This window comes from Panthera tigris, chromosome E1 (assembly GCF_018350195.1).
Source record: "Panthera tigris isolate Pti1 chromosome E1, P.tigris_Pti1_mat1.1, whole genome shotgun sequence".
Taxonomy (NCBI): domain Eukaryota; kingdom Metazoa; phylum Chordata; class Mammalia; order Carnivora; family Felidae; genus Panthera; species Panthera tigris.
Window position 1 is genome coordinate 8,034,737 of NC_056673.1, and position 13,526 is coordinate 8,048,262.

Here is a 13,526-nt window from a genome sequence, read left to right on the forward strand (position 1 = left end):
AATTCCCCAAGGAGGAAACCACAGCTCACAGAAAAGAAGCTGAAGCCCGATGAGATCCTCAGGGTCCTTTGGGGTTCGTGTTGCGGCTTCAAGTAAATTTCATTTTTTGAGACCAGTTTCGGGTTCGTGGCAAAATTGAGGGGAAGGTGCCGAGATTTCCCTTAGACACTACCCCCCCCACACACACACACACACATGGGACCATCCCCCACCATCCACATCGTCCACCCGAGAGGGACATTTGTTACAACTGATGAACCTGCCTGCACACGTCATAGTCTCCCGAGTTCCAGTTTTCGGTAGGGTTCATTCTCGGTGCGTACATCCCATGGGCTTGGGCAGACAGTTTCCCCTGCCCTAAAAATCCCCTGTGCCCCTCACCATCTGTTCGTGTCGCCTCTCCCCCTAATCTCTGCAGATCCCCCTGTCTTTGCGCGGAGCTGCTGGTATGTGTGGGTTTATCAGGTGACATTCTACTTGTCTCACCTTTTTTTTTTTAACGTTTATTTTATTTATTTTTGACAGAGAGAGACCGGGCGTGAGCTGGGGGGAGGGGCAGAGAGAGGGGGAGACACAGAATCCGAAGCAGGCTCCAGGCTCTGAGCTGTCAGCACAGAGCCCCATGCGGGGCTCGAACTCACGGACCGGACCGTGAGATCGTGACCTGAGCCGAAGTCAGACGCTTAACCGATTGTGCCACCCAGGAACCCCGACTTGCCTTTTGAAGGGGACATCCTTAGGTCCTAGACAGATTTGGGACTGTGCAGGTATGAGGAAGGAGGTGGTTTGGTTTATTTTATTTTATTTTATTTTATTTTATTTTATTTTATTTTATTTTATTTTAGGCGTGGGGGGCATAACCTTTCTAGATACCTCGATTCTTCTGTTTCGTGAAGATTGTTCTGTTCTTGCTTTTGTGTTCCGAATTCTCAGAGGCTGGGCTCCGGCTTCTTCAAGGAAAAGCTAAAGTAAATGTAGCAGAACAGGTTCTTGGCTTGTGCCCCAGGAGGGTCACCCTTTGTCGGAATATCCCGAGCCTGGCAGCCTCCTGGTCTTACTAACTTCACAGATCGGGAGCTGAGGCCCAACGTGTCAGGGATGCGGCCAGGGGGTCATGCCAGTTAGGAGCGGAACTAGAACCAGAAGAGAGGCCTTCCTGGAGACGAGTTGGTTTTTTTGTCTTTTAAGTCAACGGTTATACCCGTGAGGTCAAAATACCTAAGTCCCGATTGAGCATTTTCTGATGCATAGAGCTGGACACCAAGGGTGATGAGTTACTATACGTAAGTTTAAAAGACATTTTTATTTTTAGTTTTTTTAATGTTTATTTATTTTTGAGAGAGAGAGAGACAGAATCTGAAGCAGGGTCCAGGCTTTGACCTGAGCCCAAGTCGGCCGCTTAACCCCTGGAAGAAATGTTGAAAAAGAAAAAAAAAATCTTTGGAGTTCGGACAACGTGGGGGTATTTCTGCAACCGAGGGAGGCCCTCGTCATCCCGGCAGGGGGAGGAGAAAGGGGCAGGCCGAATGTTCCCTGGTCTCTTCCCCTGTCTCTTAGGTCTGAGTGGGAGACTGGCCCTCCCCGACCGACTGTGGCTCACAGCTTTGTCTCCCCGCCCTGGAGGGCATTCGCTTCCCTCTGCTTTGCATAAATGTCTCCGGCATCTGCCAGGCTGTGGGGAGAAGGTTACACCCATTTGAATAATCGTCCTTTTTATTGTTGTGTAATTTGCCAGTTCAAACAGTAAGTTCAGTTGCTGGACCACGGGAGCAGGGGCGTCACCCGAGGAGAGAGAAAGAGACGCAGGGCAGGAAAATTAGGGCCACATTGGCTGCTGGAGAACATCACTGTTGTCAGGCTTTTTAGAACTCTGGTTCATTCGAGTTTCCTACGCCTTTGGGCCTGAAGGTTTGTTTTTAATTGTCTGCTTTTAGAGGAACATATTAGAGCCAGTCCGCCTGGGGCCTCCGGTATCCTGCTCTGTGGCCCAGCTCTTGGGGCGGGGGGCGGTCACTGATATTCCCAGAAGATCACTGTGCTGGTCATTGCTGGGTTTTGATGGCAGTGACACGGCTGCCTTGGCATCTGAGGGTTCGTTGAAGAAGTGGGGTCCTTTCTGCTCTCTGACCTGGGGGATCTGCCTGGTCAGGATCCCTTAGGCTTGTGCTGAGGGCATTTCTTGTGCGTGTGAGCGTGTCTTCCTTGGACTTGCAGCAAAGACACCGTCCAGCCCTGTGGGCTTCACAAGTGCCCGATGGTGACACGTGCCGCGTGTGGAAGAGGGGGCTGGGGCGGGCACCGGAGGGGGAGATCTGTTCCCACAATCGCTAATATTTCCAGGCTCAGCTGACCGCCGGAGATTGTGGGCCTAAAACGTCTATTGTTTTGAAATCTGACTCCTATTTGAACAGTTACGATCACAGTCATCTGATTCTAGCACTGAAATACCTATTATTAAGATCCTAATTTGGGGGGGGGGGGAGGGGAGGCAGGTATCTATTTAAAGAGAGGGGACGTGTGTGTGGCCCTGTGTGCTCTTCATCAGATTAAGAAGAAACAGGAGGTTGGGAAGGGGAAGGAGCCTTGGAGGGGTGACTGGGCCCCCACCGCCCACCTGTAGGTCGGTGACCTGTGTCCAAGGGAGCCACCCTCTCTCCTTCGGCGTGTTTCTTCATTGGTGAACTGGGGATCGCAGGACCCCCCCCCCCCCCCCCAGAGGCGCGTCGTGAGGATTAAATCAGATAATGCACGGGAGAGTTTCTCCGCAGGCTCACAAGCACTATATAATTATTAGCTGTGATGATCAGTTTGAGAAACTGGCTTGCATAACGAGCTGCTCAATTAAGCTGCAAACCTCCCCCCTGGCCTGAGGCCGGCTTGTCCTGCTGGGGCCACTGGGAGGGGCACGCAGGGCCCACGCGCGGGGGAGGGGCTTGCCCTTGGCCATGTCGTTGTCTCCTCGTTTCTTCTTGGTACCACTTGTGCCCAGAGAGGTTTTGGGTACCTGGACGGGAAGCCCGGCCGGGGAAGGGAAGGGGAAAGGAGGGAGCCCCAGGAAGAGAATGGAAAAGGCTTCGTTCCAGGACCTGGGGATGGGGGTGGGGGGGGGAAGGGGACTTGCCTGGAAGCTGCCGGAAGGTTCGGTGCCAGGGATTTTCCCACACAGTCCTCAAGTCGTGTTCCCCACCCAGTGAACCCACGGGGCTGTGCTGGGAGCTGGTGGCTCTGTCTTGAGCACAGGGCCCGCCATGGAGGACCGCCCCCCCCCCGCCCCCCCCCCCCCCCCCCCCCCCGGGAGCCTGTGGAAGGGACTCAGGAGGCATGTGCGGAGATGAGGGAGAACCCACTTGTGTATCTCTGCCATCAGCCACGAAGCAAGGGGGGAGCAGCCCACAGGCTCCAGTGGGCAGGGGCTGAACAGTCTGTCACAGCACGAGTCCGCTGGCTGTCATTTGCAGGATCAAAGAAAGTCCTGGGGGCCCCTTGTGTGCTCTTTGCCACATGTGTGCAGACTGCAGACCATTCTGGGGAGAGAGGGATCCCTTGGAGCTGGTGGCAGCCAGAATGGCTTGGGTGACCCCCAGGCGGTCAAGCTCAGGAAATCTGTCCGCCGTTCAAGGAATCTTTCTTTGTGGCCAAGGAGGTTTTGCCTTTGGACTTGGGGATAGTGAGGCTCTCCCGGTGTCTAGCTCTGTTCTGTGGTGTCTTACTCCCGTGGCCCAGTGAGCCATTTCGGTTGCTGCCAGACCCTTGCGGTGGGGTGGGAGGAGGTGCCTGGGTGGCTCAGTAGGTTAAGCGGCTGACTTCAGCTCAGGTCGTGATCTCACGGTTCATGGGTTCAAGCCCCACATCGGGCTCTATGCTGACAGCACAAAGCCTGTTTCAGATCCTCTGTCCCTCCCCCGCCCCGTCCCTCGAGGCTCCCCCTCTCAAAAATACGAAGAGCTGTGGTGGTTGGCTTTCTTTCCGTCGTGATGGTGGCACTTTTACTCTGGATGTTAAACTCTTAAAGAATGTCCAGGTGTCCGGTTGCCAGTGACTTAATACCAGGGGCAGAGAGAGAGGGGGACGAGGATCCGAAGCAGGCTCCAGGCTCTCTACTGACGGCAAGGAGCTCGATGCGGGGCTCGAACTCCCCAACCACGAGATCGTGACCTGAGCCAAAGTTGGTCGCTCAACCGACCGAGCCACCCAGGCGCCCCTAGACTCCACCTGCTTTTGAGTGAAATGCAGAACAGACTGAGAGCCAGGACTCTTTTTTCCTCCATCCCATTAGCCCCATGACACTGCCACGTTCACCTAAGTGGTTAATGGGCAAAGTGGGTCAATCCAGCCTTAGCGCAAGCCAGGGATGGCTCCAGGGCTGTGAAGCGGCCTTCCTTGGGGACGACCTCCTTCCCCCGAACTTGTTTTTGAAGAAGGAGCTCTCCCAGCCTGTGGCCCTTTCTGGCTCGTGCGATAGAACTTTCTGTCGTTTCCATAAATGTGCTTATTAGTGCTTATTACTGTGCTCTCAGTAGATGAGGGCTGGCTTGAGCTGGAGGTTTAGGATGTCCTACTGGGAGGTAAATATTTGGTCAGAAATGATGTGGGAATTGCCTTCTTTACGATTCCCGGGCCCACATAGAAATCTCTATCCCATAGCTAATGGAAGATTGTGCATCCGGGACCAAAACTGAGTCTCCAGTTAGTTAACACATCTCCTTTCCTTTTGATGTGCACACATGTGCTCAATTTTGTCCCGCCATGTGCTGTAAACTGCGGGCTGAACAGAGAAATACTGGAAATAGTCCTCTCGTAGGAACAGTAGTTAGTATGTATTAATTACATATGTTAAGCGTGTTCAGAGCATGTTAGGATCATTAATGGTCTTATTCCTCTTCCAACTTCCATGAAGTAGGTACTGTCACCTTCATTCTTACAGAGGAGTAAGAGAAGCCCAGAGAAGGTAAGACAGTTACTCAAGGTGGCACAGCATACACGCTGAAAGCTGGGATTTGAACCCAGGCCATCTGATGTCTGAGCCCACGTCCCTTAACTGTTTAAACTGCTCTGGCTTTACTAACCTCCTACACACACGCTGAACGAAGTACCACTGTTCCCACGTCACGTGGTGGAATGCTCCAGGCCAGGGAGCATGTAAGTCACAACCTTCCATCATCGGTTACTGTTATTTGCAAAGCTAACTGCCACCACAAAACAGCTTTTTTTCTTTTTTAATGTTTATTTTTGAGAGAGAGAGAGAGAGAGACAGCGTGAGGGGGAGAGTTGCAAAGAGAGAGGGGGAAAGAAGAATCCGAAACAGGCTCCAGGCTCCGAGACATCAGCACAGAGCCCGACGCGGGGCTCGAACCCACGAACCGTGAGATCGTGACCTGAGCCAAAGCCGGATGTTCAGCCCACGGAGCCCCCCTCCCCCGCCGGTGCCCCCAAAGCAGCTTTTTGGTGCCAATATCATGGCCTGCATCTCTTATAGGTTGTTAACAGTTTTGTCGGCATACTTTTATTTAAATTAAGGCTGTGATAGAGATCTTACGAGCCCCCCCCCTTTTTTTTTAATGGAATCTAAAGTATTTTTTGGAAGCTTCTAGAGCTGGGTCTTGGGAATTTCCTCTTGGCAAGTTTGCGTCCGTTTATATATTTCCATCCGATTTTACCTGGGTTTTAGGTTGCCGCGTGCTTTTTGCCGTGAAGGCATTTTTGTCCGTGGTCGCCGCGTTGGAGCAGGTATGGCCTGGATGGGCCAGGGGGACCTCTTCCTCCTGGTTCCCGCCGCACCCGTGCCCAGGCTTGGTGAGCACACGAAGACAGGCTGGTGGGGACTCCCGGACGGCACGGTCTCTGGGGGCTCCAGGTGCTGTGGTCAGGAAGGGTACATACCCAGAGGCCAGGGGCCTTTGTGTTGTGACCCCTGATGTTTGGGGCGGTCCGGAAAGCTGGGTAGCCTGTACCGTGAGTCAGGGGTGGTGCCCACGACAGGATCGGGAGAAACTCCCCTCTCTTCCTTCCTCTTTTTGTCTCGGAGGAAGGTGCTGTCATACTTCACGGAGATAGCATCTGGCCCCCGTGGGGATGTTAAGGTGCCTTCCGGGGACGACCCGCCGTTGGCACTCTTCTCGCGGTTCCGCAGCCGTTCCCGGTAACAGAGGGGAAGCCGGGATCGAAAGTGTCGTCTCGGAGACGTGCGGCCAAAGAGGCGTCCCCTCCTGAGCCGACTTTGCTCTGCTTGCTTTTCCCCAGGGACCTGATGCCGAGGACCCTGGACGGGCAGATCACCATGGAGAAGACGCCCAGCTACTTCGTGACCCGCGAGGCGCCCGCGCGCATCTCGGCCATGTCCAAGGACACCAAGCTCATCGTGGTGGTGCGCGACCCGGTGACCCGGGCCATCTCGGACTACACGCAGACGCTGTCCAAGCGGCCCGACATCCCCACCTTCGAGAGCCTGACGTTCAAGAACCGCACGACGGGCCTCATCGACACGTCGTGGAGCGCCATCCAGATCGGCATCTACGCCAAGCACCTGGAGCACTGGCTGCGCCACTTCCCCATCGGCCAGATGCTCTTCGTGAGCGGGGAGCGGCTCATCAGCGACCCGGCCGGCGAGCTGGGCCGCGTGCAGGACTTCCTGGGCCTCAAGAGGATCATCACCGACAAGCACTTCTACTTCAACAAGACCAAGGGCTTCCCCTGCCTCAAGAAGGCCGAGGGCAGCAGCAAGCCCCACTGCCTGGGCAAGACCAAGGGCAGGACCCACCCGGAGATCGACCTCGAGGTGGTCCGCCTGCTGCGCGAGTTCTACCGGCCGTTCAACTTGAAGTTCTACCAGATGACCGGCCAGGACTTCGGCTGGGACTGACGGGCCCCCCCCCCCGCCCCCCCCAACCGCCCCTGCGCGATGTGACTTTCCCACTTGGCTTCTGTGTTGAGAGAGATTATATGTATGTAAAATGTACAGAAATCTATTTTATAATAATTTATTTTTAATTCGTAAGCAATTAATTCACTAAGCTGCCTAGCCACACTCTTCAGAGGGTTTAGCTTCGCAATCCGTTCACATTCCAAAGCGTCTCATCGGTTCTTTTCCTCACAGTTGATGGTGCTTCCGTGTGTCCCCCTCCTCCCCCCTCCCCCATTCTATTTAAAAAGAAGAAAAGCACAACTTGAGATTTTTGTCGTTACGGGTACGCAGCCTCCGATCGCTGGCTGAATTCGCTCGCCGTCTCCTTGTGTCTTGGGTCTCCTAGTGCGGCTCCCATTTCTGTCCCTGCCTGCACACCTCGCAGGAACGCGACACCCCCCCCTCCCCCCCCCGCCCCAGAGGGTCACGTCTCCTGTGGCAGCTTCCTCGCCCCTGTGTTGACATTTCCGAGGACGTGGATGCCAAACCACAGCGCTGAGGCTTTTCCCCCAAGTCTGCTCAGCTCGTGGGGGACATCCCTGCCTTTGCGGGGACGCCCGCCTCCTTTCTGGGGAGTCCTTCGTGCCAGGGTCCAAACGTTTACTTGGGCGTGGGGTTTTGCAAGATGGCCCTGTGTCCTCTTCTGCCCCAGTCCCTGGTTCATTAAGCAGCTCGAAGCGTATGCAGACGGTAGTTCCTCCTTCCCAGGCCCCGTGTGTGTGTGTGTGTGTGTGTGTGTGTGTGTGATATGCTGGGATGCTGCTTTAGAAATAAAGAGGACCTCTGATTTGCACGCATACGCCATGCCCCGTTCTCCAGGCCAGACAATTCTGCTTTGACACACCAAAGAAATCCCCTAGGCTAACAGAATCTCCTGGCACACACCGCACGGGTCCAAAGGGGCCAAGTGCATCCCACCCCATCAGAGTCCGCCAAGGTGCTGCTAGGTGCAGAGCCAGCCCCAGTTGGGCACATCCCAGTAGACTGGGAGTAGACAACCTCCGAGGGGAGAAAAGACAACCCCCCGCCAGAAAGGCGGCCAGCAGAAGTGAGCCCTGGCCCCCTCGCTTGATGTCTGGAACTCTCCTCCTCGGAATCCCTGGCTCATCCCAGATTGACAACACAGTCTGCAGCCGACGGCCAGACTGCAAGAACGAAGAGTGGCTCTTGTAAAGACAGGCTGGGAAAGCTGGCCCCGTGTTGCCTGGAGACACTCACGCCTGCCAGTTGTGAAGATGTCCCCTTGTTTGAGCTAGGTCCCGGCAGAAGGTTTCCAGCGTTGTTGCTGCTGATGGCCGAATGCTCCCCCCGGTACCTCTCTGCCGAGCGAGCAGTGGGAGATCATTTTTGAGGACTTAGCCTGTGGCAGTTGGGTAACCCTATAGCAATGTCACGTAACGAACATACTCCCCGTGTCCTGTTTTCCGAACCACAACTGCTTCTGCCATCAGAGGGTTTTGATTCGAGTTCTGCTTTCGCCGGGACATATGCGGGAAGGTAACGCGTCTCGTCAGAATGGTTGGGGCGTGATGGTCACGAAGTCGCTTTCGTGTGTCGTTGCGGGATAACTTGCCCGACAGAGTACGGAAACTTGTATGAAAGGAGAGAGATGGTCCCTCTTTAGCAGTCGGTCAGGAGGTCACTGGTCATTAGGTGATGTCTGGTTTGTGTTTGCCCACAAGTTTCAGCCCGGGTGCACCCAGCTCACCCTTAGCAGCAAAGCGATCGTGTGGGTCGGGTGAGGTCTGTGTAGGACGATGGGCCGGGGGGCTCCGTGCGATCCTCAGATGTTCTGTTCGTTTCAAAGCTCTGTTACTGCCTCTCCCAGGTAGCTTAGCACCTGCATTTCGGGGAACACCCTAACCCTGGCGTGGGTCTTTCTCCCTTCTTGCTGCTTAGGCATCAAGACGTCTGCAGAAGGGTGCCGATTGGTCCAGAAGGGTGCTGATGGGTCATGTGGTTTTCCAGTCCGAAAGCTCACTAGAAATAAAACCACAGATGCTGCTTTTCAGTAACAGAGTATCGTTTCAAGTAAAAGCCAGTATCCACCCCCTCCGCCTCACCCCTGCCCTGGCCACACTCTGGCCAAATGCGAGCCCCGACAGGGCTCGTGATAGCAGAGTTTCAGAAAGGTTCGGAGGAGGGCTCGCGACAAAGCAGTCCGCCTTCGGGTCCCCGCCATCTCTCCGGGCTGGACAATTTGGATGAAGTTGTTTATTCCCTGCCTTAAAACAGAAACAGGAAGTTTTCAGATAGAAGGAGGGGAGGGTCATTGAGTCATGAGCCCTGAAGCGAGTCAAGATTCTATTCTGGGTCAAATCCTTGAATCCAAACAGATGGCGCTCATTAGCAATGACGGACTAGAGCACGTTTTTCTAGAGCAGACAAATAAATCAAACTTCTGCGCATCTCTTCATAGAGGTCTGATGGCTCGTAATTCCTGACGGATCCAGACGCGATATCTGCCCCCAGGTTACACCTCATCGTGTGATAGTTATTGTAGAGCCCGAACCCCCATGCCTTCCTCCTGTAGGAGTTAAGCAACACAAACACATAAAATTCAGCCTTGAGTTTCTTCCTGTTCTAGCAATCTCCAAGGCCACCGACTCAAGTTTTTTTAGCTGTTAGAAGACAAACACCCATTTCATGTTTTGGCCTTTTGTCTCAGCACGTTTTGGGTTTCTTCCAGTTTAAAGCTCTGCTGTTCAGTGGGGTACTTGGCCCCTCTCGGTTTTGTCTTCTTATTAAAAGCAAAAAAGATAAAGAAAAATAAAATGGGAGGTTTTTTACTGTCCCAGAAATCCGTGCTCGCTTGGAGGTGTTTGTATCGTAGTCTGGTAACTTGGTAGGTCGTACCTGGAAAGGTATTTGGGTATATTGGCTGCCTAAGAAATACTTATTTGGATGATGGAGGAAGAGAAATTATCTTTTTCATAGGATTCTCTTTGGAAGTTATTTCGAGTGACAGTTTAGACTTTTGGAGAAACAGTTTCAGATCTGCCAGGATATTTATTTACGTAAGAAAGGAAAACGGAAGGCTCCGATAAACTAGAGATATTTACGCGTGGGTCTCAAACGCAGACACAGATGTCCGTGTCATTTTTTTTTTTGTTATTCTCGAGAAGGATGGTCCCTTAAACTTAAAGGTGTGGTTAGATTTTTTTTTTTTCGCTTTTGTAACCTTAATTTATGACGGAGTTCATTCAGCCCAGGAATCTGAAATACTGTGCAAATTCTGGCGGCGTGTCTTCTATAACCTGGATGTTAGCATAGCCAATATGTACAAAAAAAAAAAAAAAAAACTAAATCAAGTATTTTGTCCTATGTATAACACAGATTAATTTTACACAGAGAAAAGAGGTTTCTAGGAAAATGAAAATCTGGTAATTCATACTATTTCTTTGTATGGACGAATAAAATATATTTTACCAACTTGTGGGTACTTTTATGTCTTACGGCGTGTTGCGGGGGGACGGGGGCTGTGCTGGTTCGTTGAATAACCAATCAGATGCGCGCGGTCGTGGGTGCACATGGGCGCGTGCACACACACACACACACACACACCGGCATTCTGAGGGTAGGTTGATTGGCAGACTTCAAAATCCAACTAATCTACAAATATGTGAAGCAGGTTCTTTGTAAATGACTCTCAAGGCTACGAGATCAGCGGGGAGGCCCCAGCCCCCCCGAGGAGCGTACGTGGCCCTCCAAGCACACCAAGGCCGCTGTGTGCTGCTGTTTCTGAGTGCATCAGGCTCCAGCCAGGGTGGCAACCTGGAAGCCACCATGTGGGGGGACCTGTGTCACGCTGCAGGTACGGTGAAGCAGAGCTTTGGTGGCTGGGTGATCTGGATAGAGGTAGCATTCCCTTCCCACGTGCACAGGGTATCCTCACTGCGGTTCTCTATCTTTGGCCTGTAGCAGGAGACTTCCTGTTTCTTTCGACGGGACACACCCTCTGGACGCTGATTATTTACTATTTTTTTATTTAAAAAAAATGTTTTTAAGTGTGTTTTGAGAGAGACAGACGGCATGAGCAGGGGAGGGGGAGAGAGAGGGGGGGAGCGAGAGAATCCCAAGTAGGCGCACTCTCAGCACAGAGCCCGACATCGGACTCGAACTCACGACACCGTGAGATTGTGACCTGAGCCGAAACCGAGGGTCGGATGCTTAACCAACTGAGCCACCCGGCCGCCCTGATGATTTACTACTTTAAACATTTGATTCATTCTTGTATCTTACTTAGTTTTATTTTCAATTTTCAATTGAGATTTAGGTTGCTGCCCCTCTGGCTGGGTTTTAGAGCAGGTGACACCAAGTAAGGCTCAACCCCGAGAGTTGATAACCCCGAGGCTTGATAAGGCTCAACCCCGAGAGTTCTGCCTTCTTCGTTTTTTGGAAACCACTCTGTTGAGGTCTGATGGGCCTACAAAAAGGGAACATATGTAATATAGGCAACCCAATGAGTTTCGTGGTATTCACCCATGAGGCCATCACCACTATCAATGGCATAAATCTATCCATCCCCTCCAAAAGATCCTTCCTTCCGGCCAGCTTTATTTTTTGCGTGTGATCAGAACATTTCACATCAGGTATACCCTCTTGGCCAATGTTTAAATATTCTGTATGGTGTCGTGAACTCCGGGCACTGTGGGGTCCGGTCATTCCTGGGACGCCCGTCATTTTGTACAACTGAAACTTACTTCGCCTCATTTCAAAAGGGAATGGGTTACAGTCTTGGGTGAAAAAGCCATTATCTCTTGCCAGGGAGAGGAAGTACTCAAAAAGACATAAATACGATGAAAACAAATCAATGCTAGTCATTTCTGGCTAGATCTAACTCCAGCCTCGCTTGCCGTGGGCTCGCCTGCTGTTCCTGGCAACGGTGACTCCTGGTGAAGGCTAGAAGTTGACAACTTTGCATCTTGCCCTGAAGGGTGGAGAATTCAAGAGGGTATGACTTGGTGCTGTCTGGTGTTGAGTTCGTGAATCCCTGAAACCCGAGCATCCCCTAAATCGTCTCTGGGTTTTCTCACATTAAAAAAAAAATAAATTAATGTTTATTTGTTTTAGAGGGAGAGAGAGAGTGCAAGCAGGGAGGGGCAGAGAGAGAGGGAGACCCAGAATCCGAGGCAGGCTCCAGGCTCTAAGCTGTCAGCGCAGAGCCCGACACGGGGCTCGAACTCACGGACCAGGAGATCACGAGCTGAGCCGAAGTCTGATGCCTAACCGACGGAGCCACCCAGGCGCCCCTCATGTTGTTGGAAAGCGTGGTTCGCGCTGAGAAAGCACCTTGTGTGGAGGCACAGAGTTGGACGTCAGCCTAGCATTTCAGGAAGGCGGCGGAAAAAACACCCCACCTCAGTCGAGAACGCTGGGCAGGTCAGGCAGGGAACAAAAATGCTGGAAGCCCTAACACACCTCAGACCAATGACATTCGAATCTGTAGAAGGTGAGGCCCCAACACTGGTAGGTTTCAAAAGTTCCCCAAGCATGGACCTTGAAGGCATTACGTTTGCTGAACTAAAACCGAGGGAAGACAAATACTGCACGATCTCACTTACGCGTGGAATCTAAAAGAGAAACACTCAGGGACATAGAGGGTAGAGCAGTGGTTACCAGAGGTTGGGGGGGGCGGGGTGTGTGTGGGAGAAATGGGAAGATATTGATCAAAGGGAACAAACATCCAGCTGTAAGACTCACGAGTTTAGGGATCTAATGTACAGCCTGGGAATTATAACTGATGATATTGTATCATACACTTTACTGTTGCTAAGAGAGGAGAGCCTTTGAAGTTTATTTATTTATTTAGAGAGGGAACGAGAAGGGGAGGGACAGAGAGAGAGAGAGGGAGCGAGAATCCCAAGCAGGCTCCGTGCTGTTGGCGCAGAGCCCGAGGCGGGACTCGTTTCCACCAACCGCGAGATCATGACCTGAGTCGAAATCAAGAGTCAGACGCCCACCCTCCTGAGCCACCTAGGCGCCCCGAAGCTTACACAATCTTATTTGTCAATTAGGTCGCAGAAAAGCTGGAGAATGTTTAAAAATAAGATAACGTAACCGAAAAAGCTCCCCCAAGCGGTTCTCTCATGTAGCCAAGCTTGAGAGCCACGGTTCTCAGAGTGTGGTGTCTGGACCCCCATCAGTATCCCCTGGGAACCTGCTAGGCATGCCCCACCTCAGAGCTACTGAATCAGAAATGTAGGATTTAATAAGCTCTCCAGCTGATTCTGATTCATGCAAAAATTTGAGAGTCCCCACTAGGGGCATAGGCTTCTTATTCCATTCTGGAACGAGAGACCTTGGATCTCTCTGATCAAGCACATTGACCTTTCACCAACCAAGGCAATCATGGAGCCGTCCACCCCCTTGTACCTCTGGGTCTCCTTTTGGAAAGTCTGGATCAGTAGCTGTCTCTGCGTTTCAGATAGTGGTCACTACTGCCGGGATTACCCTCATTCTGCTGGGTCCCGTTTTTTTTGGGAGGCCCCCATATAGTCACCTCTAACGTATTCCTGTGAGTGGAATGACAGATGCGTATATCACAGAGGATCTTTTCAAAGAGGGTTAAACTCCTTTAACATGCCACTTTCGGGGCGCCTGGGTGGCCCAGTCGGCTAAGCAT

General features: G+C 52.3%; 1 protein-coding gene across 1 annotated transcript in view; it reads left to right on the plus strand.

Moving 5' to 3' along the window:
• The window catches only part of LOC107181097 (heparan sulfate glucosamine 3-O-sulfotransferase 3B1), a 39,736-nt gene extending 29,403 nt beyond the window's left edge, over positions 1–10,333 (plus strand). The window contains exon 2 of the mRNA XM_042966693.1: positions 6,241–10,333. Coding sequence (XP_042822627.1) covers positions 6,241–6,859 — 619 coding nt within the window. The 3' untranslated portion in view covers positions 6,860–10,333. The remainder of the gene's footprint in view (positions 1–6,240) is intronic.
• The last annotated feature ends 3,193 nt before the right edge of the window (positions 10,334–13,526 follow it).